This window comes from Hemitrygon akajei, chromosome 17 (genome assembly GCF_048418815.1).
Source record: "Hemitrygon akajei chromosome 17, sHemAka1.3, whole genome shotgun sequence".
In the NCBI taxonomy this organism is placed as follows: Eukaryota; Metazoa; Chordata; class Chondrichthyes; order Myliobatiformes; family Dasyatidae; genus Hemitrygon; species Hemitrygon akajei.
In genome coordinates, this window is record NC_133140.1 from 19,003,273 (window position 1) to 19,017,776 (window position 14,504).

At 42.3% G+C, this 14,504-nt stretch overlaps 1 protein-coding gene across 2 annotated transcripts in view; it reads left to right on the forward strand.

Moving 5' to 3' along the window:
* The window catches only part of LOC140740525 (mixed lineage kinase domain-like protein), a 38,827-nt gene extending 24,786 nt beyond the window's left edge, over positions 1 to 14,041 (forward strand). For both annotated transcript variants that reach the window (XM_073069746.1, XM_073069748.1), the window contains 6 exons: positions 4,285 to 4,420; positions 7,281 to 7,365; positions 7,481 to 7,626; positions 9,671 to 9,720; positions 11,392 to 11,532; positions 13,799 to 14,041. In XM_073069746.1, the coding sequence (XP_072925847.1) occupies positions 4,285 to 4,420; positions 7,281 to 7,365; positions 7,481 to 7,626; positions 9,671 to 9,720; positions 11,392 to 11,532; positions 13,799 to 13,866 (626 nt within the window). In that variant the 3' untranslated portion in view covers positions 13,867 to 14,041. The remainder of the gene's footprint in view (positions 1 to 4,284; positions 4,421 to 7,280; positions 7,366 to 7,480; positions 7,627 to 9,670; positions 9,721 to 11,391; positions 11,533 to 13,798) is intronic.
* Positions 14,042 to 14,504: the final 463 nt, after the last annotated feature.

A 14,504-nucleotide genomic window follows, 5' to 3' on the forward strand; every position in this document is an offset into this window, starting at 1 on the left:
ATTATAGACCACCTAACAGGGAGCGAGAATTGGAGGAGCAAATTTGCAAGGAGATAGCAGATATTTGTAGTAAGCACAGGGTTGTGATTGTGGGAGATTTTAATTTTCCACACATAGACTGGGAAGCCCATACTGTAAAAGGGATGGATGGTTTGGAGTTTGTAAAATGTGTACAGGATAATTTTTTGCAGCAATACATAGAGGAACCAACTAGAGAAGGGGCAGTGTTGGATCTTCTGTTAGGGAATGAGATAGGTCAGCTGACGGAGGTATGTGTTGGGGAGCACTTTGGGTCCAGTGATCACAATGCCATTAGTTTCAATATAATTATGGAGAGAAGGATAGGACTGGACCCAGGGTTGAGATTTTTGATTGGAGAAAGGCTAACTTTGAGGAGATGCGAAAGGATTTAGATGGAGTGAATTGGGACAATTTGTTTTATGGGATGGATGTAATAGAGAAATGGAGGTCATTTAAAGGTGAAATTTTGAGAGTATAGAATCTTTATGTTCCTGTTAGGTTGAAAGGATAGGTTAAAAGTTTGAGAGAGCCATGGTTTTCAAGGGATATTGGAAACTTGGTTAGGAAACAGAGAGAGATCTACAATAAATATAGGCAGCATGGAGTAAATGAGGTGCTCAAGGAATATAAAGAATGTAAGAAGAATCTTAACAAAAAAATTAGAAAAGCTAAAAGAAGATACAAGGTTGCTTTGGCAAGTAAGGTGAAAATAAATCTGAAGGGTTTCTACAGTTATATTAATAGCAAAAGGATAGTGAGGGATAAAATTGGTCCCTTAGAGAATCAGAGTGGACAGCTATGTGTGGAACCGAAAGAGATTGGGGAGATTTTGAACAATTTCTTTTCTTCGGTATTCATGAAGGAGAAGAATATTCAATTGTGTAAGGTAAGGGAAACAAGTAGGGAAGTTATGGAAACTATGACAATTAAAGAGGAGGAAGTACTGGCGCTTTAAAGGAATATAAAAGTGGATAAATCTCCGGGTCCTGACAGGATATTCCCTAGGACCTTGAGGGAAGTTAGTGTAGAAATAGCAGGGGCTCTGACAGAAATATTTCAAATGTCATTAGAAACGGGGATGGTGCCGGAGTATTGGCATATTGCTGATGCGGTTCCATTGTTTAAAAAGGGATCTAAGAGTAAATCTAGCAATTATAGGCCTGTCAGTTTGACGTCAGTGGTGGGTAAATTAATGGAAAGTATTCTTAGAGATAGTACATATAATTATCTGGATAGACAGGGTCTGATTAGGAACAGTCAGCATGGATTTGTACGTGGAAGGTCATGTTTGACAAATCATATTGAATTTTTTGAAGAGGTTACGAGGAAAGTTGACGAGGGTAAAGCAGTGGATGTTGTCTATATGCACTTCAGTAAGGCCTTTGACAAGGTTCCGCATGGCAGGTTCAATCGTTAGGTATTAATATTGAAGTAGTAAAATGGATTCAACAGTGGCTGGATGGGAGATGCCAGAGAGTAGTGGTGGATAACTGTTTGTCAGGTTGGAGGCTGGTGACTAGTGGTGTGCCTCAGGGATCTGTACTGGGTCCAATGTTGTTTGTCATATACATTAATGATCTGGATGATGGGGTGGTAAATTGGATTAGTAAGTATGCAGATGATACAAAGATAGGTGACGTTGTGGATAATGAAGTAGGTTTTCAAAGCTTGCAGAGAGATTTAGGCCAGTTAGAAGAGTGGGCTGAAAGATGGCAGATGGAGTTTAATGCTGATAAGTGTGAGGTGCTACATTTTGGTAGGAATAATCCAAATAGGACATAGATGGTAAATGGTAGGGCATTGAAGAATGCAGTAGAACAGAGTGATCTAGGAATAATGGTGCATAGTTCCCTGAAGGTGGAATCTCATGTGAAGGAAGCTTTTGGTATGTTGGCCTTTATAAATCAGAGCATTGAGTATAGGAGTTGGGATGTAATGTTAAAATTGTACAAGGCATTGGTAAGGCCAAATTTGGAGTATTGTGTACAGTTCTGGTCAGCGAATTATAGGAAAGATGTCAACAAAATAGAGAGAGTACAGAGAAGATTTACTAGAATGTTACCTGGGTTTCAGCACCTAAGTTACAGGGAAAGGTTGAACAAGTTAGGTCTTTATTCTTTGGAGCGTAGCAGGTTGAGGGGGGACTTGATAGAGGTATTTAAAATTATGAGGGGGATAGATAGAGTTGACGTGGATAAGCTTTTTCCGTTGAGAGTAGGGGAGATTCAAACGAGGATATGAGTTGAGAATTAGGAGGCAAAAGTTTAGGGGTAACACGAGGGGGAATTTCTTTACTCAGAGAGTGGTAGCCGTGTGAAACGAGCTTCCAGTAGAAGTGGTAGAGGCAGGTTTGGTATTGTCATTTAAAGTAAAATTGGATAGGTATATGGACAGGAAAGGAATGGAGGGTTATGGGCTGAGTGCGGGCCAGTGGGACTAGGTGAGAGTAGGCATTCAGCACAGATTAGAAGGGCCGAGATGGCCTGTTTCCATGCTGTAATTGTTATATGGTTATATGATGAAGAGTGATCAAGATGAACTGTAGTCATTTGTAATTACTGTATTTCTATAGTAGCTTTTGGAATCTTGTCCTCCACACCAGTTTCAATATAGCTAGTCATGTGACATTGCATATCGTCCTCTTCCTCCACCCTAATTAAATGGCAGGCAGGTTTTGGGTGCTGTTAAGTCTCAGCTGGACTCCCCCTGCTGAGTTATTGCTGTACTGTTGTTACTGGCCATTGAGTTGTAAAGGAGATTATTACTGGGACTATATTTGTAGAAATCTTCATAAGAAGCTTCTCGATAGTGTTCCTTTTGTGTCGTTTTGTCATGTCTCCCTCTTCTGCTCTGCTGAGAAATGAACCTGTGGATGCTGAGGAATATCCCTGATAAACGCCACCTCTGCCCTACACCTCTTGCCTCTGCTGCTTCTCATGGCTCTCCCTGCTCCGCTCCTCTAGCTGCTCTTGTTGGTATTGTAGGACCGTGCAGTATGTAGCAGATGATGATGAAGTCACTCCATCTGTTCAGTTTGTACTACCGTGCACCCCTGAACAGACGGCAGCAGAATCTCATCTTGACAGGACCTCTTGCTCCTATTGTATCTGGCCTCCGCCACCTTACTTGGAGAGTGCAATTGTGTGAGCGGCCATGGGTGGTTCATGTTGGCAAGACCCATCCCTCAGGTTTCCTGCTGACAGCAGAGAGTCCCTCTGAGTGTAAGAAAAGTATTAAAGTAGCACCTTGTTCAACCATGACTGTTGTAGGTTGCACCCTAAAACTCTAGTACGTACCAGAAAGGGGAAATAATGAGTGTTGCTCAAAAGGTAACCTAATTAGCTGCATACTAGATCCCAGGAAAGTGTCACAAGTATCCATTAAAGATTTTCATTGAGCATTCTTTTTTCTTACAGAAACAAGTGCAAGGATGAATAGCCTGTGAGATATCATTTCACCAGCAAATCATCCTGTGAAAGGAAATACAGGAGCCTTAGGTCTGACATTGCCAGGTTCAGGGACAGTTATCAGGCTCCTTCCTGCAACAGAGTGGATAACTTCACTCACCTCAACTCTGAACTCGTTCCATGACCTATGAACTCACTTTCAAAGACTGCAGAATTCATGTTCCCAGTATTATTTGTTTATAATTATTATTGTATTTGCACAGTTTGTCTTTTATAGACATTGAAATTCTAAAGAGCATTAAAAAGAGGGGCCAATTTGGAATGAAAAAGTAGATCACAGAATGCCACACTCGGGAGCTAAGCAATACTTAGCTCTGTAATCCCAGCAGGTAGATGAAATGGAGAGGATAAAAATAGAGAAGATCAGCAGCAGATACATCAAACATGGATGACGCAGGTTCTAATATATTCCATTTGAGGAACTAAGGGTAAAATTAAGGCTGCTCTGGGCAAAGTCTTCAGATTTTGGTTCCTAATCAACACTCTAAAGCAGCGTCTACACGAGACTTAACAGAGCAACCTTGTGAGTTTTTGCAAGGCTCAGGCCAGGGCAGCACACTCACCCCAAGTTGGATCAAAATAAACTAGGCTTTTAAAAAAAATTAGATTTTACTGAGTAAGAAATACTTATAGGTGGGACAAGCACAACAGGATTCATAATAACAGCACACATTTGACATTACATATTGTCCTCCTCTTCCTCCATTTCATCAATTAAATGGCAGGCAGGTTATGTGTGCTGTTTAGTTTCTGTCCAGTCAGCAAGTCTCAGACTGATTGCCATATTTCCCATCAGGTGACAGCCCCGAGTTCCTGATTGTGATGGAGTACTGCGAGCTGGGGTGCTTGCGCAGCGTTCTGGAAGGCAAATGGCATCTCAGCTGGCAGAGTCGTGTTCACATGGCACTGGATGCTGCCAGTGGCTTGTACAGGTAGCCTTTCTTATGACTGGGAGAATGGAGAGATTATGCTGCAGTTTAGTAGAGTTGTTCATCCCTGGGTTTGCCAAACACAGAATGTAAATATTACCCACTCCAAAGTGATGGCACCGAGCCTACATAAGGAACTCATAACCATGGACACAAAAAAAAAAGTGCTGGAGGAACTCAGCAGGTCAGGCAGCATCTATGGGGAGGAATAAGCAGTCAACATTTCAGGACTGGAATCAGGACTGGAAAGGGGAAAGAAGCCAGAATAAGAAGATGGGAGAGGGGAAGGAGCAGGTGATAGGTGAAGCTAGGTGAGAGGGAAGGTGGGTGGGGAGGGGGGATGAGGTGAGAAGCTGGGAGGTGATAAGTGAAGGCAGGTGAGGGGGAAGGTGGGTGGGGAGGGGGGATGAGGTGAGAAGCTGGGAGGTGATAGGTGAAGGCAGGTGAGGGGGAAGGTTGGTGGGGAGGGGGATGAAGTGAGAAGCTGGGAGGTGACAGATGGAAGAGGCTGAAGAAGAAGGAATCTGAAAGTGTAAGATATCATTCCTCCTAATAAATGCTGCCTGATTTGCTGAATTCCTCTGGCATTTTTGGTGTTACTCTGGATTTCTAGCATCTACAAACTCTCCTGTACTCCTGTACTTATAGCCATGGATCTACTAAAATTATTAAAATATTTCAGGAGCTTCTCAGAAGAGCACCAACTAAAAGGAAAGATGTTTGAAGATGTTCTGTTTTGTTCATTTTTTTGTGCAGGAGAAAGGTTATGATGGTTTGAAGGTAGGTTATGATGCCATCAATATGTTTCAAATGGGATGGAAATTTTATTAAGAAAACTACTTATTCTGCTTTTGGAATCTAAAATAAGAATTAGACCTGGACCTTCTAGTAATTACATTGGAAAGCATGTTCTCAAAGGTTCATTTACTAGCAAAGTATACAACTCTGAAATTCTTCAATTAAACGGGTAGCCACAAAACCAAAAAAGAAAAGAAAGGCAGCACGATCATCAACACCCAAATCCCTCCTCCCACACAAAAAAAAAGAACAAAACAGATCAGGCACATGAACCCTAAAATCCCCACAAAAACAGATCAGGCTCATCGACCCCATAACCCTTCTCCTGTACAAAAAGATGAACAAAACAGAACAAAACAAAGACTCAACAAAACTCATTCTCACCCAAAGATTAGTTGAAATCTTGAATATTGAACCCACAAAGCTGTGAATACAGGTCAATGCAATTTTAAGACCAAGTCCAAGAGTTTCTTTTATTGTATAATTTCATGAAGGGAAGTAGAGAGAACCCAGGTCAACAAACTGAGGTAAATCAATAGGAATGATGAAAAGGGTCAAGGGATTGAACGTCTTACATAATCCTATTAATTCCTAAATCATTGCTGCTAGAAAAACATTTAAAATCATAATCAGCACAGGAAAGGGTGTTACTTAAGATGGAGTTTAAACAACACTCACTGATAGTGAACAAAGGAGTTTACAGGAGCGTTGGAAAATGTGGAATAGAACTTCCTTTGTTCTGAGACCTGGCTGAGAAACAGCTCTTGCCTCCTCCTGGAGCTTGGCCTTGCATTCAAATCATCCACTTTGTAGCTGCTCACCTGCACTCAGTGTTGTACAACTTGCCTGTACAGTGTAACCCCCCCCCCCCCCCCCCATGTTACATTCCTAGAAAATAGTCCATATCATGATTTTTATGTATCGGCAACCCACATGTGTAATAGTTAGCACAACACTTTACAGCACGGCAGCTGTAAGATGAGGGTTTCATTGGCGCTGCTGTCTGTAAGGAGTTTCTATTTTATCCCCGTGATCGCGTGGGTTCCTTCCAGTGTTCCCATTTCCTCCCACGTTCCAAATATGCACAGGTAGGATCAGTGAGTTGTGGGCATGCTATGTTGGCCCCAGAATCTTGCCCAATACAATCCTCACTGATTTGATTTGATGCAAACGATGCATTTCAATGTATATTTTGATGTTTCAATGTACACATGACAAATAAAGCTAATCTTCTGTCTTTATCTTTTTTTTTACCCTTTTTGAATCCCATAGAGGTGCATTCCTTTTTGGAAGTTTTAAAGTCAGCAGGAATGTGCCCGCAGTCAATCATGAATAAGATGGAAGCCTTTATGTTTTTTTATTTCACAAGGAACGTGGAATAAACAAGGAAATTCTGATTATATTGTAGGCAGAAGAGAATGATTCATCAGAGCTGGAAAAAAAGATGAGAAGTTACAGCAAGAAAGTGGCAAGAGGGAGGAAGAAGTAAAGAGCTAGAGAAGGGGGAATCTGATAGGAGAGGGTGGAAGAAAGGGAAGGGGGAGGAGCACCAGAGGGAGGTGATAGGCAGCTAAGGAGATGAGGTGAGAGAGGGAAATGGGAATGGAGATGTTCAGGGGTGGGCCAATTACCGGAAGTTTGAGAAATCGATGTTCATGTCATCAGTTTGGAGGCTACCCAGATGGTATATAAGGGGTTGCTCTTCCAACCTGAGCGTGGCCTCATCGTGGCAGTAGAGGAGCCATGGACCGACAGGTCCTCTACTGTTCCTCCAGTTTCAAGGCAAGTTCCTCTAGCATTTTGTGGATGTTGCTTGGATTTCCTGCAGATTTTCTCATCAGAAGAGAATGGCTGCTGTTTTCAGTGGCTATAAGTGGATGTGACATTGTTTGATTACGTGTTTTTGTCAGGATTAATAGAAAAATTGCCTTGTCACTTTCAGACCTCGGCTTTCTCAGCTAATCTACATACCTTGTGAAGTAAAAGAACATAAAGACTCTCCATCTTCTTTGTGATATGCTGTTTTTTTAGCTATTGTCAACAGCTGTGCTGTGCTTCATTGCAGGTTGCACCAATCAACTGAGAAGTTCAAACTTCACTGTTCTATTGACAGCACCAGATTCCTGGTTGACCATGGCCTCCGAGTGAAGGTTAACTGATATAATCATGAGCATCCACCATTAAAATTAACTCCAGTCTTCATATTTGGATCATTCAGGAGCACAAATAAATATTGTGGTATTCTTTGTCTCTTCATTTGTTCAGCTGGGGGGCATGGACTTGGCCAAGACAGAGACCTCCATCCGACAAATTGACACCTCCAGCGAGAAATCCCAGTTGTTACCATACATCTCACCACAGCAAATGAGTGACATCAACTACAAGTATGACAAGCCCTGTGAGGTGTACAGGTAAGAGTTTAAGCAGGAGAAGGTAATGGACAAATCTCACTAGATACAGACAGTATCTGAGCCAAGTCTGTGAGTATTCCCAACTTTTTTTTAATGCTATGGACCAAGGGAGATTGACCTTTAATTGAAATCATATTGCAACAGTATTAGATTGGTGTGTAACAGAGAGCGAAATACTGTATTTAGAGTTTTTAAAGGTCATATCAGAAGTTAACAAAGATTCATCCTGCTATATGAATCGTGTACTTTAAAACAGATTATCAGGGATCAACATATAATAAACTATCTGGCTGTTATTGAATTAGTTCAGAATGGAAACTCAGGAGTGTAAAGCTATTCTGCGTTAAGCTGGAATCTCATTGACAGTAATTGCTATACTCTCAATCACAGTCTTATATCCAGTCCTCGCTATTCACTGATTTACAATCCAAGGTCTGCACCTTCATTAGGTTGGCCCCAGGACCTGTCTTGAATTCTTTCCTAACAAATATGTCTCCATGCAGTGTAAGTCCATTAATCTGTCATAGTCAAGCCTTTGATAATGCTAAACTGAAAGATTTCCAAATTGTTGGATGTTGTTTCAATTCATTGATTTTAATGCACATTTTGTGATGTTTTGCAGTAGAATAATAACTTATGCAGACTACCCTTTAAGTTTAGATAGAGTGTAGGAAAGGAATCTACTGAGTTTCAAGAAAGAGCAGAGAAAAGCAGCCAGGGAGTTTCAGGAGAGTGTGGGAGACGGGCCTCAGAATTTGACCTGACGAAGAGTCTCGGCCCAAAACGTCGACAATGCTTCTCCTTATAGATGCTGCCTGCCCTGCTGTGTTCCACCAGCATTTTGTGTGTGTCCTCAGAATTTGAGTTTAAGGGCATGACAGGACCAGGCCGCTGGTAAGTTTAAAGGGAGAACAGGAACTAGGATCCTGGTATGTTAAGAGCAGTATTAGAATCAGCACTTGAGAGCCTGATGCCAAACATCAAAATGTCCAAACCATGGGATTCCTGTTATTGGAATTTTACTGTACATGTACACATTGAGGAACTGATCAATATCTGCGTAAATCATCACCAAGGACCCCAACCACCCAGGACATTCCGCCTTCTCACTATTACCATCAGGTAGGAGCTACAGGAGCCTGAAGGCACACACTCAGCGATTCAGGAACAGCTTCTTCCCCTCTGCCATCCAATTCCTAAATGGACATTGAACCCGGGAACAACTACCTCACTACTTTTTTTTAATTTCTGTTATTTTGCACTACTTATTTTAAAACAACTTTTTTATAGACGTATATATACTGAATGCAACTCAGTTTTTTTGTTTTCAATATTTATTCATCATGTATTTCATTGTACTGCTGCCCTAACGTTAATGAACGTATATGCCGATGACATGAAACCTGATTCTAATTCTGATTCATAAATGCAGTGATCAGTTTCCAGACAGGTTATGTCAAATGGCTCCTTCTTTTTCCTGTTGTCAAGGATATTGGAGGTTTCCCTGCCTTCCCACCTCCCACAACTGGAGCATTTCACTATCCTGCCTGCCATCTCTAAGTCCTAGCCGAGCAGATACGAAGAAGAGAAGGAAAATAACTTGAGCTTTTCTTTCCTTGGCTTTCTGTGAGTGAAGCCTCGAAGTCTTAAGATCACCACCCTGACTATGTCCACTCAGACAATGGCTGCCTCAACAATGGCTGCTTGCCCATGCCATCCTTTAATTTGCTGTTACTAATCAATCCCCAACCCCAATTGGTTACTCTATAACTCTACCGTGGCTGGCTCCCGCCTTTTATCCTTGAATAGTGGATCTGATTGAAGTCCCCTCCTCGCCAAGCTTCCGATGTCTGGTAAAAGTTCTATATGTTAATGAATGCATGTTCATGCTTATGGAATTTCATAGGACAAATATTTATGTCTATTTGGGTGATGTATTGGTACAAAGGAGAAAATGTGCATCGTATTAATGTTATAGTTATTCACAGAACACTTACTGCTCAAGGTTACTGAGTATTTGGTATTTATTCCTTTTTCCTTTCAGTTTTGGGATTGTTCTTTGGGAGATTGCCAGCCGTAAAGCACCGTTCAAAGGTAACAAGTAAAATTTTATGTATTTCACCTATCTTAGTTTCAGCCTAACCAGCTGTCTCAGCAGGCTCATCACTTTCTCCTCCCACACTCAATCTCACCCCCCATCATTACCACTACCACTAAATGGACCCTATTCCCTGCACTCATCCCATTCTGCCACATCCTTGGACTTGCTGCCTTGCAAACAATTCCCCTAGCCCCTTGCCCACTAGCCCCAGCCCTCTGCCCCCCAGCCCGCCCATACCCCTAGGCCCCTGCCCTCGAGCCCCAGCCCCCTGCCGCCTGCCCCCTAGACTCCTGCTGCCTGCCCCTTGCCCGTGGATGAAAAACCTGCAGAATAAAATCTGACATTAAAACAGCCCGATTTCACTCATTGCCTCCGAGATAACATTCAACTAAAAGCGTATAGGTTTGTTTCCCAAAGTGTAGACTTACAAAGAAGAATATATTTATGAACTGCCTTGATTGATGATTTCAGTTTGATGTTTAAGCTTGATGATTTGTATATGTATCCACTAGCATCATTTAAACTCCTGTTTGCAGCTCTTAAAATCCAATCTCTCGATCAGTTCCATTACACCATGGGTTTGGTTATTTGTACCTTCCAGCTCCTGCTAACATAATCCTTGAAAATTTATTACACTGAAGACCATTCTTCCCATTGTATCTGTGCCAGCTGAGGAAAAGTTTCCCAGAGTAAACACAATTCCAGCACTTGTTCTGTAACCCTCGAAGTCACAGCTCTTCTGTTTAAATGTGAAGAGGGTTTCTCCTCCAGCACCCTTCTACCAGTGAATTCCATATCTCGTTATGAAAAATTACTTCTATACCACCCCTCTGTTCCTTCGATCAATTAAAGGAAATAAATTTTTCCTGTTGCTGTAATCCCGTCATGCTTTTGAATGTACAAAACTCAATTCTCTACTCGGTCTCTTCCTCTGAAAGAAAACAGCCCCTGTTTATTAAATCTCTCCTCACAGCTAGAAATGTCCAATATCCTTATACGTTTCCTGTGCTCATCTTCTCCAGACAATCACATCTTTTCTGTAGTGTTTGATCAGCACTGGTAACAATATCCAAGCTGTGGCCATATCGTTTAGCATATTCTCCCTGCATATTCTGCATATTCTGTACCTTGGCTAATAAAGAAAATTATTCTTCTTCCTTTTCTCCATCCTACTGTTTTATTTAGGGATCTGTGGACATACAATTCAATATCCTTTTGTTTCTGAATATTGCCTTACAGTATATCTTGTATATTCCCATACTTTGTTATACCTCTCCAAGCACATAATCTTATATTTCCTGGCGTTGAACCACATTTGCCACTTCTCTGCCCAAATTGACTAGTCAATTTACATCTCCCAATACCCTTAGGATTCAGCTCAGCTCTACTTCATCTGTGCATCTCCCATTTCTCTTCCCTTGCCTATACAAGGCAGTGTGCCTGTCTTAGTTCCATTAGAAAGCTGGGCCTTGTCATTTGCTCTGATGTTCTCACAGGATTTGTGGAGGAAGCTGTTGGAATTTGACTCTGTAGTGTGAGGTTGATCAGAGTCTGGGTGGCATTTATCACTAGTGACATTTATGGTGGAAGCAAGGAGACTGGTCATACAGCATTTAGAATCATGAGCCAGAAAAGTTGCCTTAAACTTCTCCTTTCTTGAGCAGGTTGCAGCAATGAAGAAATCCATAAAAAAATCTGTGAGGAACGAGTCCGTGAGCCTCTGCCAAGTGACTGTCCCAAAGACCTTTGTGAGCTGATAGACGAATGCCGTGCCTTTGACCCCTTTGAGCGTCCAAAAGCTGGAGGTAGGCAATGGTGTTGCACTGGAGGATCCTAAATAGCAGCATCACGGAAGCTACAGAGAGATCTCAGTTTGCCTGGGCGAAAAACACATACAGAAATTAACAATAGACAAGAGGTGCAGGAGTAGGCCATTCAGCCCTTCGAGCCAGCACCGCCATTCAATGTGATCATGGCTGATCATCCACAATCAGTACCCTGTTCCTGCCTTCTCCCCATATCCCTTGACTCCGCTATCTTTAAGAGCTCTATCTAACTCTATCCTGAAAACATCCAGAGAGTTGGCCTCCACTGCCTTCTGGAGCAGAGCATTCCACATATCCACCACTCTCTGGGTGAAAAAGTTTTTCCGCATCTCTGTTTTAAATGACCTACCCCTTATTCTTAAACTGTGGCCTCTGGTTCTGGACTCCCCCAACATCAGGAACATTTTCCTGCCTCTAGCGTGTCCAATCCCTTAATAATCTTATATGTTTCAATCAAATCCCCTCTCATCCTTCTAAACTCCAGTGTATACAAGCCCAGTCACTCCAATCTTTCAACATATGACAGTCCCGCCATCCCGGGCATTAACCTTGTGAGCCTACACTGCGCTCTCTCAATAGCAAGAATGTCCTTCCTCAGATTTGGAGACTGAACACAATACTCCACAAGTGGTCTCACCAGGGCCCTGTACAACTGCAGAAGGACCTCTTTGCTCCTATACTCAATTCCCCTTGTTATGAAGCCCAACATGCCATTAGCTTTCTTCACTGCCTGCTGTACCTGCATGCTTACTTTCAGTGACTGATGAACAAGAATGCCTAGATTTCGTTGTACTCCCCCTTTTCCTAACTTGACACTATTCAGATAGTAATCTGCCTTCCTGTTCTTGCCACTAAAGTGAATAACCTCACATTTATCACATTAAACTGCATCTGCCATGCATCTGCCCACTCACCCACCCTGTCCAAGTCGCTCTGCATTCTCATAACATCCTCCTCACATTTCACACTGCCACCCAGCTTTGTGCCATCTGCAAATTTGCTAATGTTGCTTTTAATCCCTTCATCTAAATCATTAATGAATATTGTAAATAGCTGCGGTCCCAGCACCGAGCCTTGCGATACCCCACTAGTCACTGCCTGTCATTCTGAAAGGGACCCGTTAATCCCTACTCTTTGTTTCCTGTCTGCCAACCAATTTTCTATCCATGTCAGTACCCTACCTCCAATACCACGTGCTCTAATTTTGCCCACTAATCTCCTATGTGGGACCTTATCAAAGGTTTTCTGAAAGTCCAGGTACACTACATCCACTGGCTCTTCCTTGTCCATTTTCATAGTTACATCCTCAAAAAATTCCCAAAGATTAGTCAAGCATGATTTCCCCTTTGTAAATCCATGCTGACTTGGACTGATCCTGCTACTGCTATCCAAATGTGTCGTAATTTCATCTTTTATAATTGACTCCAGCATCTTCCACACCACTGATGTCAGGCTAACTGGTTTCTAATTCCCTGTTGCATGGTGCCCCAAGCCCCACAATGAGCCGTGACAGAGGACACAAGCAGAGAGGTACAGCTCTGAATGTCTTCCTTCTACATCTGATGCACTACTGACAGCAGGCCAGTGCAAGGAGCACCATGAGTCAGAGACCCCCAGTTTGCCAGCTCTCCGTGGTTACACTAGAACCACCAATAATTAAATCTTAATCAGTTGACAGCTGCCTGGGAGAAGGATGTGATCCATTGTTCCTTTGAACACTTTTATTCACCAATCATAAAAATATTGCAGAGAGGGGCAAAAGGCTGTTTAAGTCACTGTTGAGAATCATCAATTTGATGAAAGGAATGTGTTCACATTCTAAACAGGATTGGAACACAATGCAATCCAATTGAAAATAGGGCAGGTAATGAAATCTCTAGAACAGGGGTTCCCAACTTCACTTAATGGTAGGTGCTCATGACATAAAAATGATTGGGAACCACTGCTCTAGATATGCAGCCAACAATGGGACACTCAGGGTCTTGATGAAATATTCCAACGGTACGTACATGTTACATTGCATACAACATGAGCTCCAGATGAAGTGATCCAAAGCTCATCAGACCCATTTTGGTGAATGCACGCTGCAAAGCCAAGGGGGCTGTTGCGGCTCAGTGAGCAGCCGATGGTCATTCTGTTGTGTGAACAGATCGTTGATAAAGCTCTGTCTGCTCCCAGGGAGTGCGCAGAGTAACTCCTGATTGTTTCTCATCTTGTCACACACAATTTCTCCTCTTGCTTTCAGCTATCGTTGACAGGCTGAAGAATATCTTAAAGAGAATTACTGAAGCAACCAAAGAAGCGAGGAATTGACTCCTGTCGGGACTCAATACTTGCTTGGCAAGTCCCAGCAATTGCATTTGCCCAGGCATGCTACACACTTCAGTTGTGCAACTTGAATTTGGCTTTGTGCAACACTGATTCATTAATGTCTGTAAACTCTGCATTCCTGGTCATCAAAAATAAAGTGTTTTCCCTTGTTCAGCAATCTGAGAGTGTTTATTCGCAGTGGAGTATTTACGGGACTGAGAAAGTACAAAGTGCATTTATTATCAAAGTATGTATGTGGTATACAACCCTGAGATTTGTCTTCCCACACGCAGCCACAAAACAAAGCAAATCATGGAATCCGTTCAAAAAAAAACTATCACCCCCCCCCACGCACAGAAAAAACAAATTGTGCAAACGGCAACAAGAACATCAACCCCCCACAAACAAAAAACAAATTGTGCAAACGGCAACAAGAACATCAACCCCCCCACACGCAAAAAACAAATTGTGCAAACGGCAACAAGAACATCAACCCCCCCACACGCAATAATACAGATCACACAATCAGCAAACAGAACATCAACCCCCCCACACGCAAAAAACAAATTGTGCAAACGGCAACAAGAACATCAACCCCCCCACACGCAATAATACAGATCACACAATCAGCAAACAGAACA